This window comes from Mytilus edulis, chromosome 2 (genome assembly GCF_963676685.1).
Source record: "Mytilus edulis chromosome 2, xbMytEdul2.2, whole genome shotgun sequence".
In the NCBI taxonomy this organism is placed as follows: domain Eukaryota; kingdom Metazoa; phylum Mollusca; class Bivalvia; order Mytilida; family Mytilidae; genus Mytilus; species Mytilus edulis.
Window position 1 is genome coordinate 17958920 of NC_092345.1, and position 16705 is coordinate 17975624.

At 31.6% G+C, this 16705-nt stretch overlaps 1 protein-coding gene across 1 annotated transcript; it reads right to left on the reverse strand.

Annotated features, from left to right (window-relative positions):
• Positions 1-2877: 2877 nt before the first annotated feature.
• On the reverse strand, positions 2878-16169 carry LOC139511613 (uncharacterized). The gene is made up of 14 exons (XM_071298524.1): positions 16061-16169; positions 14938-15166; positions 13693-13794; positions 12879-13016; positions 12328-12423; positions 11690-11833; positions 10904-10999; positions 9695-9843; positions 8584-8682; positions 6804-6931; positions 6520-6650; positions 5601-5648; positions 4470-4666; positions 2878-3779 (listed from the first exon to the last, which is right to left on the reverse strand). Exons 2-14 carry the CDS (start codon positions 15082-15084, stop codon positions 3545-3547), a joined length of 1710 nt encoding a protein of 569 aa, XP_071154625.1. The 5' UTR covers positions 15085-15166; positions 16061-16169; the 3' UTR covers positions 2878-3544.
• Positions 16170-16705: the final 536 nt, after the last annotated feature.

Genomic DNA, 16705 nt, shown 5'->3' on the forward strand with positions numbered 1-16705 from the left:
CTAGTCTCTAACGAAGCCATGCGCGCGAATAGAAAATGGCACAATATCACAATGACGGGAAGTATATTTGATTTTTGGCGTTTTAACGCAACTTTTAAGCACCGCATTTAGACTATTTCTAGTTAATTAAGACGGGATGTGTAAGTACAGAGCCACGACAAATGGATATTACCAAAAATAGACTAAACAGTAAAAGTTATATTCATAAAGACAATCAAAAGAATGAAGGGTATGTTACTTGTTGAACATGGTATCTGACGGGTTGAAAGTTGTAATAACCTTTGTCATAGAATCTAGTCTGAATTCGTCCATCTGTGTAGATATCAAGGAAAAGATGAGGATGCAATGACTCATTGAAAAGTATGTTATTGAGTGAAAGCACATCATCAATCAATATGGAAGCGCAATTAAAGTTCTTTTCTAGAAGCTTTTTCTTTTTGTCTTTGAGAAGGTTCTGTATTTAATATGTTTCATAAGAGTGCATGAACGAGTCTAGTAAATGTGCATAATAACGACTTGTTTAAAAATATAAAAATGGTTAAAGGACGATTTTATAGATGACTGTATGGGGACCAGTTATCTATAAAGTCGTACTTTAACTCATTTTTATATAAAAAAAAACAAAAGACGCTGTAATGTTTTTGTGCATATCTACTCGACGTACTGAACTCCAAGATAAATGCAAAACGGGAAGTCCATAAAACAGACACAACCTACGTTAGACTTTATAAAAAAACACAACTAATAGAAAATAAACCGGTCATATTCCTGTATTGGTATAGGCATTTTCTGCGGATTAGTAGCTCGGAACAGCCGTACAGGCACCCTTGTAAGTTTGATTACGATTGCACGTGGAGAGTAAATAAACTCATCATAGATACCAGGATTAAATTTTGTGTTGACTCCATATAAACACATGTTAGCATCTTTATTTTTATTTCAAAGTACCTTAACGGATTGTTCAAATGTATCAAAAATCCACACCTTTACATTTAAACCCTTTATTCAGAGTTTGATGCCAGGTCGCTATTGCTTATTTTGAAAGGGTTAATAACTTGAATATATGTTTTATGAAGCAGTTGTCTAGTCAACGTATATAGCACTATCTTTTAGGACAGCCATACAATTTTTATGTTTTTCATAGGGAAAGAGGTTTCTGTTTCCTACTTTCGATAACTCCACCATTCGAATCGAATATTGTTGGTCCTTTTATGATAGAGGAAATATAACTAAGTGATACCAGAGACTTCAATTTCACTACCAAATACTTATGTCCTATAATTGTATGATAATCCGTAAGATGGCGAATACTTACATTTCCTTTTGTGAGCATTAGATCTGCTTACCCTTCCGGAGCACCTGAGATCACCCCTAGTTTTTGGTGGGGTTCGTGTTGTTTATTCTTTAGTTTTCTATGTTGTGTCGTGTGTACTATTGTTTTTCTGTTTGTCTTTTTCATTTTTAGCCATGGCGTTGTCAGTTTGTTTTAGATTTATGAGTTTGACTGTCCCTTTGATATATTTCGTCCCTCTTTAGTTTAATAGTAACCCAAACAATACAAACTAACCCTAACAGGTAAATATCATATGCAAAATCTACAAAATCTTTGAGAGCATCAAAATAAAATTAGCCCAAATAAAACAGTCACATTCATAATTGCCATTGGAACCTGTAAAAGAGGGACGAAAGATACCAAAGGGACAGTCAAACTCATAAATCTAAAACAAACTGACAACGCCATGGCTAAAAATGAAAAAGACAAACAGAAAAACAGAAAAACAATAGTACACGTGACACAACATAGAAAACTAAAGAATAAACAACACGAACCCCACCAAAAACTAGGGGTGATCTCAGGTGCTACGGAAGGGTAACTTATTGTTAAAAAAGACTAGTACATTATTTTCAAATTAACACATTCTAACTGCATCGTTTCAATCATGTCAAAGTGAAAAGTTACCATGTGATATACATGTAAAACCATCAGTGGTGTCATCAAATCGGTGTTTTGATATAAGCTTATGGTACCGATTTCCGCGCGAATAGTGGTTGTTTCTTGGGATAATCTTCATCAAGTACACTGGAGGAAACGGTGACATATATGTTAAAAGTTAAGAGTAAAAAACAAACCGGGCCTATATAGAACATTCAAACTTATCTTAATAAAGGCAACAGTAGTATACCGCTATTCGAAAGTCATAAATCGATTGAGAGAAAACAAATCTGGGTTATGGTCTAAAACCGAGGGAAACACATCAACTATAAGAGGACAGAAACACTGAAGTGCAACAAAAAACAATCGACAATGCAACACACATATAAATGAACTATAAGATTACAACTGCAATTTCCCTGACTTGGAAAAGGAAATCTAAAAAAAAGATTGGTGGGTTGAACCTAGTTTTGTGCCTAGGCAAACCTCGCGATTTTATGGCAATGTTAAATATAACACTAAAATGACAACATTACATGACAGGAATACATTACAAATAAATGCAAGAACATTCAGGACATTTTGGTCATATCATTTCATTCGTCTCTTATTTCGTACTCAGATTACTCCAGTAGCCTGCAGTCATGTGCTTCCAAGGAATATTGATTCGGTTATAAAATTTGTTTCGGTCTTCCAACTGAGTTGATTTTAGCGCTGCTGGGGAATACTGTGTAGACAACACGCGCGTCTAGCGTGCTGACGTATTGCCGTACCGGCGTACTCAATTATAAGCCTGGTTTCATTGATGACTTTAACTGTTTAATGTATAAGAGATATTAATAAATTTCACCCAACGGTTTTATAAAGATAAGTCAATTAAGTGTGGTTGACTCATAATTTGACTAAATTTCTTCCAATGGTATATAAGATGTTAAAGAAAATGATAATCTTAACATAAATATTTTATTTTCGTATTGCATAACTTTGAAATATCAAATGGTTTAATTTATATTAACAAGTACATATTTATAAAACATTATGCTAGGCAAACATATATAATATAATAGAAAACAATAAGGTAGTCTAGGACTCACAATTCACAAGAACTGTTAACAAATGTCTACTTTCTGTACCTACTATGTACAGAAAGTTTGACTTGTATATATATAAACATCTTTGTTGAGATTTAACAATAAACCATTCATCTTTGTTTTCCTTTTTATGTCTTACGTACTGTTATTACCCATATTACCTAAATAATGCCCCTTAATCGACTTTTCATAATGATTCATTTTAATTTTACAGATCAACCAGCTAGGTTAATAATCAACAGATTTTATTTATAAAATTTTGTAATATGGTTAAGAATACAAGTTTTAATCTACTTAAATATTTTGTTGATACTTGAATTGTGTATGTGTTCGATTCATAAACTATCCGCATAACAATTTGGATGAGAAAAATATATACGTTATGGTATGTAGCCAACAGTGAATACATATGCAGATGCCACGGTCGTTTGATTTCAATCTTGAAACACCCGTCACAAAATCTTACTGTTGTAGATCTAGATCTTCAAATTTATTGCAGACATCAATAGAGTTTGGCAATCTACTCAAAACGACTGTATCTATTATTTGTTTCAACGACTGCCTCAACAGAAAATGAATATCCTCTTTGATCAGCTGTTAAATTATTACTATTTACTATGTTTTGTGAAACTTGATTGGCTGATGGATGTGCTGGGGTAAAAATTGTTTGAATATCTGGTGTTTTATTTCCTTGTATTCGTATTGTGGATAGCCGCCCTCTTTTGTAACAAACACCAAGACTTGTTGCTAAAAACCTGTAAAACATGGAAATTTGAAATAAAAGTATTGCTTAAACTTTGAATTTAAGTGGACACATGCTAGTCAAAATATTTCATAAAACATTTTTCCACAATGCCACTATATTAGAGAAAATAGTTAATGACATAGTTTGGATATTTCCTTTAGGATTGATCTTACATTTTCTACATAAGGAAATGCCTGTACCAATCAGGAATATGACAGTTGGATTCAATTCGTTTGATGTTTTTGAGCTTTTGATTTTGCCATTTGATTACAGATTTTCCATTATAATTTTTGACACAATGTTGATTGTTGTACCACTACTTTTGATATTTTAACCTATATATTATTATTGTTTGTTCACACATCGTTGTCAATATTATTGAATTCTATGTGACTGTCATACAAGTGAGGGGGTTTGGCTAGCTTTAAGTTTCTAGTTTTTGATTTTGATTTTGCCATTTGATTTGGTACTTTCCGTTTTGAATTTTCCTCGGAGATCGTTTTTTTTTTATTATTGTAATTATCACCAAAGTTTTTATTTCCTCTGTTGCTCTTTTTGCTTGTCTACTTGTTTGAGTATATTTGAAGTATATCATTTGTTGCTTAAGGAATCACAATGCCTGTATCATGCTATTATAAGTGTTTTCCTCATAGATTGGTTTTTGTATATAAATAAAAGATGATTTTCTACATTATCTTACCTTAAACATCCTAATTCCACCAAAATACACAAGCCAATTGTCAGAACATCTATGTATGTTGCAGTTGTTACCGAATGAATCAGCGTGTATGCTCCAAATGGACTACCAACCATGATAACAAGTGACAAGAAAGTTTGTAACCAATGCCGTGTCTTGATATAACGTGGGACAAACGTCCATGTCTCCTTTAGTTGATACTTGAATGATTATGAAAAATAATAATAATATTCTAATGGCTTTGGTATAGATAACAGATACTTGATTTTGAAGTTTTATTTATAACCTGCAGATTCCTTACTTTTAACAAACTAGTTTTAATTGGCCGGTTAGAATTATGATGTTTTATACTCTATATAATGAACATGTATTATACTCTAATATAACGTTCCCATGTGTGCATTGAAATATCCATATAAAGAAAGATAATATATTGCAGGAAATAAGGTTAATCCAGTTAATTTTCATGAAACTAGAACTTATAGTATAAAACAGGTATATACCCACCTGTGATTGCTAAATACGGCCTAATGTTTAATACGTTTACATTTCACACCCGTGGGTTCATATCCATCAGTATACAACCTTTCATATACTAGTACATTTTTTCAATTATATGCTTGTTTCGGAGTTGTTATTATCAACTTTTTTTTTTTTATCAAACTTTGATATTTTTTAAACCCTCCAAATTTACCTGGGCTGTATTTGTCAAACCTTTTGGAATTTTTGGTCTTCAATGCTCTTCAAGTTTGTACTTTCATTCAGCTTTTAAACCTTTTGATTTGAGCGTCACTTGTGTGTCAAGTGTAGACAAAACACGCGTCTGGCGTACTAAATTTGAAGAATGGTATCTATGATGAGTTTAATGTACTTTTAAACGCACTAGCAATGATTTAGTTATCTAAAATGTACTTGTGTGTGTGTGTGTTCTTTCTACATAAGGAAATGCCTGTACCAAGGTAGGAACATGACAGTTCTTTTCCTCCGTTTGGTGTTTTTGAGCTTCTGGTTTTGCCTTTTGATAAGGGACTTTCCGCTTGAATTTTCTTGGAGTTCGGTATTTCAGTACTTTTTATAATGTAAGTAAAACCTTTCAAATCGAAGATAAACCAGATAATTAATAAATATATTTACTTTATTCTTGCAAACTTTACATCTAAAACCATCTTCATCAGCTGAACACTTAAACAAGAAAAGCACAAATGTAATGTTCTTATATTTGTCTTATTTAACATTCTATTATATTGTAAGACCGAATTACTATTTTCTGAAGCAGGAACCTCATATCCTTCACCCCTATATTTGTTTGTATGGACTTCATGGTTTCTTTGGTTTCAACATTCAGTGTAGTATAATATCATGTGCTATTTTTCTTTTTTTTTTTAATGTTTGTATTGTTTCTTCTTGAAAACAAAATTATTTTTCATTCTGGAAACTCTTGTTTTCATTTCAAACTTACAAAATTCAAGAAAATATTTGAACATGTATTATGTTTATAACACTTATGAGTTTGACTGTCCCTCTGGTATTTTTCGTCCATCTTTTGCAGGGGTAGTTATTTGTATCGTCTATCATTTTTATGTAAAAAGTATTTGTTCGAATTTACTGGAAAGATCTCGCTATTGAAGGCTTTTTCAATCTTTGTGTAATTTAGGTATCATATTTAAAGGGGCATATCGAATTATTTGCTCGGATATTTATTCCGGTTTAAGATTTTATAGTTCATCTGTTGTTATAGGTTCAGGTGTGGAAGTAGGATTACCCAATGTAAAAGGGACTAAAATGATACTGACGTCACGTTTGGATATGAAAATAATTCAGTTGTTAAAGACTGGCGTTATCACCTGTCGAGACACCATATTTTAAAACTCAGAAAGGAAACGAAACATCTACAATGTTCCATCAGACAGAGTTCAGATTTCATCGAACTTACATTTGCACCATATATCGTCTGGTTTTTTTGGGGTGTTTTTTTGTGTGTGAATGTGTGTTTTATAGATAAAAATTTTTAAACAGAAATATACTAGTTAGAATAAAACGCTCAGAGAAATACCTCCATTAGCCATTTTCGGAGACATTCGTGATGGACTGATGCAACATCCCCTTTACACTGGCATGGTTGTATCAAATCCCCAGCATCAATTCGTTCTGGATCATAGCATATCCAACAATCTTGCTTTGTACCTGGTAAATATATCAGGACTTAAAATGAAATTCAAATTACACATTTCAGACTGACGGTAATGTTAAATAAACACATTTAAACTTCAAAATTAAAATTCAATTGAAAAAGTATGTATAATATTGATAAATTCGGTACCATTGATAAATAATTACCATTATCTGTAGATATTGTCCCATAATTTGGATGAACCGTTGGCTCCGTGTTTTCCTCCTGCGTGCAACTGTCAATTTTCAACGTTTTAAAGAGTTTCTGTGGATTTAGTACCCATAAACTTTCTGGACTGAAATATATAAAAAGAGGAAGTAATATAAAACATGATTTTGTTAATATGCTTCCGTCTCCAAAGTACAAACTATTTCCGTCGCTCTTCCTGATGGTTTTAGGAAGTGTTTGGTGTGATGCTTATTTATATATTAGAACAAACACCAATAAACTATCAAATCGAAGATAAAAAAAGGAATGCCTTAATGAGAGTTCGTTAATTGCTTTGAATCTGATTGTGTGCCCTTAGATTGATCCAAACTATTTTCATCAACCTTACAAAACTTTAGACTTTTCGGGTAACCTATCATTTTTCCAAGATTTCGGCCATATAACTCGCGTGCTTTAAAATACCGGGCCTATGAATATGAACTCAAGACCCGCGTTGTAGCTATATATTATGCTTGGAGTAGAACACATAAGTAGTTCGAATCATTTCTATCACAACTGAAGTAGCACAGGAGCTCTGTCTTTCGAGCATATTTATTGTCTATTAAGGTAATTTTCCAAGTTGATCCATTTAGATATCATTAAAACAAACATTAACACATATTTAGATCGAATTATAGACCTTAGAAATGGTGCCTCCAAATCAGGGAACATGGGTTTTTTCTAAGTTTGTAGATATGAAATGTTTAATGTAAAATTGAGAAAGGAAATGGTGAATATGTCAAAGCGACAACCACCCGACCATAGAGCAAACAACAGACGAAGGCAACCAATGGGTCTTCAATGTAGCGAGAATTCCCGCACCCGTAGGTGTCCTTCAGCTGGCCCCTAAAATATGCATAATAGTACAGTGATAATGGACGTCATACTAAACTCCGAATTATACACAAGAAACTAAAATTTAAAATCATACAAGACTAACAAAGGCCAGAGGCTCCTGACTTGGGACAGGCGCAAAATTGCGGCGGGGTTAAACATGTTTATGAGATCTCAACCCTCCCCCTATACCTCTAGCCAATGTAGAAAAGTAAAAGAATAACAATACGCACATTAAAATTCAGTTCAAGAGAAGTCCGAGTCTGATGTCAAAAGATGTAACAAAAGAAAATAAATAAAATGACAATAATACATAAATAACAACAGACTACTAGCAAAGTATTCAACCGTCTCAAATTGCAGTCTATGTTTTTTCAGTTGTAAAAACTGTCTAAGGATAAAAACTGTTGATTACAATGCATCTTGACAGATTGCCAGTATTGCCAGTAATATATAGAAATGATAAAAATTATGATTCACATAATTCCTTTTTTGTATTATATCCATAAAGCATATATTAAATCAAACATTCACAACCAGAAACAAAAACATTGTGAGAAATCAAAACCGACCCTTTTCAAAATAAAAACTGTCAAAAATGCAAATGTCTCTCTACTCCGGAGAAAACTTGTCAACTCAGTTTTAGTTGAATTGTATCATACTTATTAAAATCTACAGTATTATACTAAATTCAATCCCTATCATGTTATTCAATGCAAAAAATGTGAAAGTATTAAAATTCAAATAGTATGGGAACAATATCGAATTCATACGGAATAAAAGAAGGCACTTAAAATAGAAAGCATCGTTTAAATCATCACGTGATCAAAAATTATTGTCACAAGGAAATTAATAAATTCACAAATATGTAACTTTAAGGAATCAGGTATTTTTTTTAAAACATACCTTTTGCAGTTCCAAAGGACACAAGGAAACCATAAAACAACACCAAATTCGGCAATTCTGAATCCAATGTCATAAAAGTTTTGGTCAAATACTGGAAGGCTGAAATGAATACCGAAAAGTTGAAGTCTAACATATCAATAGTTTGTATGTTTGAGCATTTAATTTTGACAGTTAATAAGGACATCTCCAATTAGAATTTTCCTTGGAGATTGGTATTTTGTTATTTTTGTTCTTGTAATTCTTTCGAAATAATATGTCTCTGATTTTTTTATTTTCCTTCTTTCAATCCAAACTAATGCACATCAATACAGATTGAGTTTTTTTTTCATCTGATTGTAAAGATAATTCTAAGAACTTATCAGCTCATTTATTTTAGTATTTTACAGACGCACATTTAAAAATCAAATGTTACCAGTAACACCGTTTGAGAAAAGGGACAGGTATGCCAGTAAATAAAAAAATCTATTTGACACTGATCTACGATTGTTTCAAACAAATTGAATGTCATTAATTGATGAATAGCTCTTCGACAGCAATATTTGTTTTAATTTGTCTCATGAGAATAGTATGTAGCTAAAGCAGTGCATTTACAGGCGCGTTTTGTCATATGGTATTAAAGAAAATTGGTCCGGATAGCAACAAAACCAGGTTCAACCTCCGTTTCTTACTTACAATGTCCTATACCAAATCAGAAATATGGCCGTTGTTATCTTACAGCTCGTTTCTTAGGAGCTTACACTGTCGGTTTTTTTTTTGCACTTCAGTGTCTCTGTTGTGTCGCTGATTTCTTCTTAAAGTTGATGTGTTTCTCTCGGTTTTAGTTTGCAACCCCAATTGGTTTTCTCACAATCGATTCATTACTTTTGAACAGCGATATACTACGGTTGCCTACGGAGGATCAATGATCTAATTTTAAAATTTGTTGAAATACAAATGGTGTTATGTTTGAAGATATCAGAATATTTCATAAAAAGCACAAAGCATACGACTAAAACGCAAACATCTCATTTTATGCTTCCTGATACATTTTATTACTTGTACTTGCATGCTATAATAGACTTAACTAGTTGAACTAAAAAATAACCATGTGAAAGATATGACAGAGGTGTACCTTTTCTTCCAATTATCTCTCAAAGCATCCGATATGAGAAACAGAGCAGTTAGTAGTTGGAGACATGCTTGTGCTATCAAACCCAGTCTAGACATATGTAACTGCCAAGGATCCACATTACTTTGGGTTTTATTAAAAGCCCCTCGCACCTGTATTAGAAAGATAACGATAAATGCAAAGAATAAGAATTATGAATCTTGTTTCATGACATTCTTTACGGCTTTAACTTAATTTTAATTTGAAATGATTAAATTTCACAAGGTTTCAAAACTGTGGAAAAATAGTTGTTTCACTTGGAGACTTTTACTTTTATTTACCACCAATAATGTGGCTGAATAATATGGAATACACTCTCGTTTGTCTGTATATACTTTTATGTTTGTGCTATGTGGTGTCCTTTGTTGTTTTCCTTTGTTTGTACGTTTATTATTGGCTGGTGTTGTCTGTCGGAATTCTGTGGTAGTTCCTGTTATCTTTTAATGTAATATTTCTTTAAAAAAATATAACACACTTTATTTTAAAGATCATGTGGTTTTTTTTCGAAATCATAAGTGTTGCAACAATTAATGCATGTGAACTTTTTTTCTATTTTTGATTATTTCGATGGATCTTTAGTTTATTTTTCCATATTTTAGAAGACAAATATCCTACAGATACAGAATCTCCATTGATATTCATATCCATGCTTTTCATAAGACTGTATTTACACGCCGTTGAAATATCCATAGTGACACAATGAGATATAGTTCATTTTACGAATTTCAGCATTATCATAAAAACGGATAAAACTAAAAACTGTGAATAGATTATGTCATTTATGATCTACATACTAAATACTGTTGTTTATTTTCATATTTCTATAATTTATATGTCAAGGTTTTTGTATATTTATACATCCGTGGCTTTCTTAAATTTGAATTTGTGCGTTCCTGATGGAGGTAAATCCGGAAAATCGCTTTGGACGCAAGGACTTTTAAAGTGTTGTTTGGAAAGTATTTTTTTCAATTATTTTTTAATGAGTATATTTACAGCAAGAAATTTAATTGATTAAATCCTAAAGCAATAACAAATTAATGCAAAATATCCTTCCAGAATGTCTTAAATATATTCGAGTGAAAAGGGAAGTAATCTTAAGTATCACTCGACACTTAAAGAAAAAAATGTTCAATGATATAAATATATATATATATAAGCGGAAATAGAAATTACCTTAAAGTATACTTCAACTCCGTATACTAAGAAAAATACAACAGCAATTATGAGCAACAAACCAACGCTGCCATTACAAATTCTGTATATATTATTCTATAAAGAAGAAATGAATGCTATGTTACTATTAATATATAACGACTTTTTTATTTAGTATGTTTAAAGATCTCTTTGTTTTGTCAATACTTAGATGTGTTTTCAATACTTAAATTTTACAAAGGTTTATATGTAACATATAAAATAAACATTATTTCAGACCTTGCCGACCTTAATTTTGAAGTTTGTAAATGTTTCTTTTAATTTTGTCACATTTTTTCCTTGTGTTGTTTGTAGTAAATTACGCAGCATAGACGTCGGTTGTTTCATGCGCCTCTTGTTCTAAACACGATAATATTCATTTGTTCCATTACTGTTCAAGTCTATTCATTCAATTAACGACCTTAACAGAGAGACCAAGGAATTACAACCTCTATACATCCATCTACTTGATTATGTTACTTTTACTTTGATGCAAGACAAACTAAAATAAGTATGACACCATGTATCAGTCATGCATATTATTCGTGTTGCTTAGTCTTTAGTTTTCTATGTTGTGTCTTGTGTACTATTGTTTGTCTGTTTGTCTTTTTCCTTTTTAGCTATGGTTTTGCCAGTTTATTTTCGATCTATGATTTTGAATATCCCTCTGGTATCTTTCGCCCCTCTTTTTCTCTGTAATTTCATATTGCATCAGTCAGAATTTTCTATATTTATTCCTCTCTTTCGCTTTATATTTAATATACTTACAGAAATGACAGGGTCATCTATATCTGTAGCGACGAGCTGAGTGATTAGTAATCCTGATATGACGACATTAATTACAACAAATCCTATTATAGATTTACTAAGGAATCTTGGTTTATCACAGTCAATTCCCTCCAAATGAAATGCCTGAGACAAAATACAACATAGTTTAACAATCTTTAAAATAGGAGAGAAAGTATGAAAACTAAAGTATGCTTATACTTAGCGTTATGTTTAAAAATAAATGTTTTGCAATTCTTTTTGTAGATACTATACACTATCAACTATACCCTTTTGTGAATGCAATTTTATGCAGATAAAAGCAATGTTTTTCTCAGGCAACAGAAGAGCTTTTGCCCTGAATGTTCTGCGTAAGAGTATATTGTGTGAATCCTTAAATTATACTCATATCTTCAGAACAGTGTGATGTATAAACGACACCATAAGTGTATCTCTTTATTTATATATAGGAAAAAACGATACGTTTAGATTTTGTTTCATATTTTACATTTCGTTCCGATCCTTTTAGATGAAATCAAGCTGGTTTCTGCTTATCATATTGCATCTTGATTAAATATGAATTTTTCTTTCTTACATGATAACTAATAAGAAATAATTTGTTTTTGGTTCTGTTTAATTACCTCTGCCCAGAAACATACTATTAAAGATGAACCTGATAACAATATAGGATAGTAAGCACTCCACAGGTGTATTGAGGCTTGATCCGATATGTGCATCTGAAAAAATATATATCAATTGAATTAACTAGATATTATGATGTACACAATTATCCATCAATGACTTCGTAATAAGCATCGTGCAAAAGTTACTTGGAAATTCGAACTAGTAAAAACAAAATGTCATTTATGTCATTCCAGATTTAAAATTACGCACCGTAAGTTTTTATTATTTTGAGACAATTCAACACATTTCTACACAAAAAAGTGAACTGCCTATGATTTGATATTAAAATCACGTTGTAATCGGAGGGACAAAGAAACGAAGAAGCATTTTTTGTATGAGGCAAATGTTGCAACACATTATTGAGATATACAATGCATATATGTACAATATATTTAGATTCAATCAATTATTAATTTTCTTTTGCAGTATATGTTCTTTAACAATATTGCCATCGACTAAATAAAGTATACTGTACTTCTTAACTGTTTTATAGACATCTCCTACATACCTTTGTAAAGAAATAAACACCTCTGATAGCTGTAGCAAAGATCGTCAATATGTACAACAGTTTAGGACCTGTTATTTTGAAAACTGTTTTCCAAGACTTCGTCTTTTGCTTTTGATATTCATTGCTTATACATAAAAACTGAAATAAAGCAAACATAGACAATCAAATATTTTCTAATTTTGTGAATTGATGTTTGCTTTGTTTTGTCTCTTTAGTATCATTTCGAAATCTATCAATTGTTTGTAGATAACATGGTTGTTAGAAAAATAGTAACAACAAAATAAATGAAAAGAGCAGAAAAAAACAGTGGAGGACTAAAACACTATATAGATAGTTTGGAGAGATTGAAAAGGTAATGAAAGAGGGACGCCTCCGGGTGCGGGAATTTCTCGCTACATTGAAGACCTGTTGGTGACCCTCTGCTGTTGTTTTTTATTTGGTCGGGTTGTTGTCTCTTTGACACATTCCCCATTTCCATTCTCAATTTTAATGAAAGAACATCTTTGCCGAAGTCAAACCGGGTTCTCGGTTTTGGAAGATATATCAGTCCTTTTTATCTATAACTTCGTGTTGTGCTTTTGAAAATGAAATCATTCGTTTTACTTTGGTATTGTCTGCTTTTATTATACTTTTCGAATATCCTCTGTGTATCTTCTTCTATCTCTTTTCGTTAGACTGCATTATGTAACATTAAGTCGGAAAACAAATCTATTTGGAATGAAAATTATAACATAAAGTTTGTTAATGCCTAGATACAACCATGAAATGTTGATATTCAACATTCATTAACATAATGTAAAATTATTAAACATACCAGTTGAACAAAGGCTACTAGACATAGAAAAACAAATATTGTACCAAACGCCATAAAATATCCGAGGTTTGCATCTTGGCATGAACCACCAGTAAACTGGATCTGAAATTCCAATATTGATGATATTATAAATTGAACTGTGATGTAATTCTAGTTAATAAAGATTGCAAAGTCACTTAGGGTTTCCATTATGTATCAAATTGTGTAGTGCATACGTTTGTACTTGATCAAGGCTTCTTACTGTTTTGCTTTGAGTCTCACTGACGAGTCATATGTAGACGAACAATGCGTTTGGCGTTCTTATCTTTAAGTCTACTCTTAAAAAAGCATATCTCGTTCAGTCTATACATAAAGGTTGGTATATAAAAGAGTAGTTCGAGTAAGAGTAAGTCAACACCACCTTAAAATTATATTGTGTATGTTCTTTGAACATTTCAATGAGTATGCAACAATCTTCTCTGGATAAGATAGGGACATCATCTGTTTATTTTATTTTCTTCCATCATGGTTAATAGTAAATTAATTATGACATTATTAGTAAACCAATTTTTATTTGAAACCGTTATTTCGATCTGAAAAAGCTCTGAAAGGATTGTTCAGTTGTTGTTTTTTTTCTGTACATAAACATATAATGCTAAATCATATGAGAATATATTTTAACAGTACAGGATTGACTACAAGCGAAAAGACTTCAACGACACTGACTTTACTGTAGAGTATAAATTAATTAAACTAAGGCGTCCGTGTCGTCTACAATAAAACCAGTGACGCTCGAATCATAAAATTTAAATAATCAGAATAAAGTAAGAAGTTGATCAGGATACACCAGAAAATTGACGGAAAGAGAGAACAAGACTGATAAATTTATTGTTCATACTTTTCTGATGATTTTAAGATCAAAATGACGATTTATAACTTAAATTCATTCACAAATGTAGACACTTGCCACTACAAATTGATCACCTTTGATAATTTAAAAAAAAATCCAACCAGAGATTGTATTAGAAATTCTCCGAAATATTATAAACCTGTAAATTTATAAGTCTCTTTAATACAGTAAAAAATTGATATCTGCAAAAGTAGGTTCAATGTTTCGTTTTCGTTGTGTGTAATATTGTAGGCTTTTCACACCGACCAATTCGGTCATTTGCATGTCATTACAAAGTCGAGATGTTTTAAAAATAATGACTTGGTTTATACATTTGTATAGGTTTACTTGAAGCAATGGGATAATGTCATACATACCAAACATATACATTGACCATCTTGACAAAATCCATTCCCTGAGCAATTTTTATGAACACATATATCGTCTTCCATAGATTCAGTTAATCCAAGAGCATATTTAGCATAAGCGGTGACTGCCATTTTAAAAGAAACCGTTGATGTCATTATCAAATACTGATATATCCAAGTCTGTTTGTATTAAATTCTATTGTATACCATACGCAACAACAAATATCCATGAATGTATCTGAAAGGAAAAATAAAATGTTTTCTTTTCAAATCCATGTAAAAAGAAAGTTATGACCAACCGAATTAGACTATTTACCGGATTTGGTATCACATAAGCAACAAGGACGGGTGCCACATGTGGAGCAGGATCTGCTTACCTTTCCGGAGCACTTGAGATCACCCCTAGTTTTTGGTGGGGTTCGTGTTGTTTATTTTTTAGTTTTCTATGTTGTGTCATGTCTGCTGTTGTCTGTTTGTCTTTTTCATTTTTAGCCATGGCGTTGTCAGTTTATTTTAGATTTATGAGTTTGACTGTCCCTTTGGTATCTTTCGTCCCTCTTTTATTACAAAATATGATGATCAAGTTCATACAGTTTCAAACATTTAGGCGGTTATTTCGAAATAGAATAAATAGATTGTTAATTCACGTGTTTCGGGTTTAATGAGATAGCTGTTTTTGGTAATCGAGTACCCTGTTTCTGTATTGATCCTCTTTTCTCGGATGATGAAAGTTTTTAACGACCTTGACTGACTACACAGCCCTCGCACGGTTTCTCAAATATTCCTGTACGAGAAACAGTTGTACCAACCTTGTCTCAATTAAAAAAGTAAGGTACAGATCAGCCAAACTAATTTAACGAACTTTTATCATATCTTATACTCAAAAATATTAAATGTTCAAGTCAGTATTCTAAATTTTATTTTGTTTTTTGTCCATGGATTTATGAGTTTTGAACAGCGGTATACTACTGTTGCCTTTATTTACTTTAAATTTGGTAAATCAATTTGGTTTCTTTATACCTTCAGCTATAAAAATCTTAACACATACAAATTTTCAAAACAAATAACAAATTAATAACAAAAAAAATGTATTGATAATTTGATGTAAGTAATAAGAATGTAATAAACTTACAATGTCATTTGAAATCCTGTGTAAAATTTTCATTATATTGATTAGATACTGAAATATGTCGGACCATTTGTAAACATTCATCGTTGTTATCTTAAATTTATGATAAAGTTGATAATACGTCTAGGGTAGAACACGTATATATATTTACAGTAGAATCAGTATTACTCCAAATTTCTTTGAAAAATCGCTTTCCCCGTGAGGTATATCTGAAAAAGAAACTTAAAGAGACATAGCATTATTAGTATTCCTGCCAATATTTAAATTTAGAAAAGATTAGCTGCTATTTTTTTGTATTTTCGTCATACTGATATTCGTATTAATTTGTAGGTTATCCTTGAATCCCTGATAATAGTTATTTTATAAATAAAACTTGCACTGTAATTAGATTAAAACAGACAAACAATATCACACCACTAATAAATAACATTTAAGTCATGATGTTGTTAAGTTTAGTTCATTTTTATTTATATCTCGTTTTTTCGACAAGGCTACGAAATAACCTTGATAGGTTATCTTTAATAAAGATGTTCATTTCTTTCTTTATTTAGTCTTTATACTCGACTAAAGAAAGCTACATTATATAGCCTGCTTGGTTGAGTAGTCTATGTCTCTGGACACAGCTCAGGTGGTAATGCCACAAAGCTT

Coding starts and splice junctions, on each gene's coding strand:
- LOC139511613 (XM_071298524.1), bottom strand. CDS start 15,084: ATGACATCAACGGTTTCTTTTAAAATGGCAGTCACCGCTTATGCTAAA. Junction 11,000..11,689: donor TAGATGACCCTGTCATTTCT/GTAAGTATATTA, acceptor TCTTCTTTATAG/AATAATATATACAGAATTTG. Junction 6,932..8,583: donor GTCCTTTGGAACTGCAAAAG/GTATGTTTTAAA, acceptor TATATATTTCAG/TCCAGAAAGTTTATGGGTAC.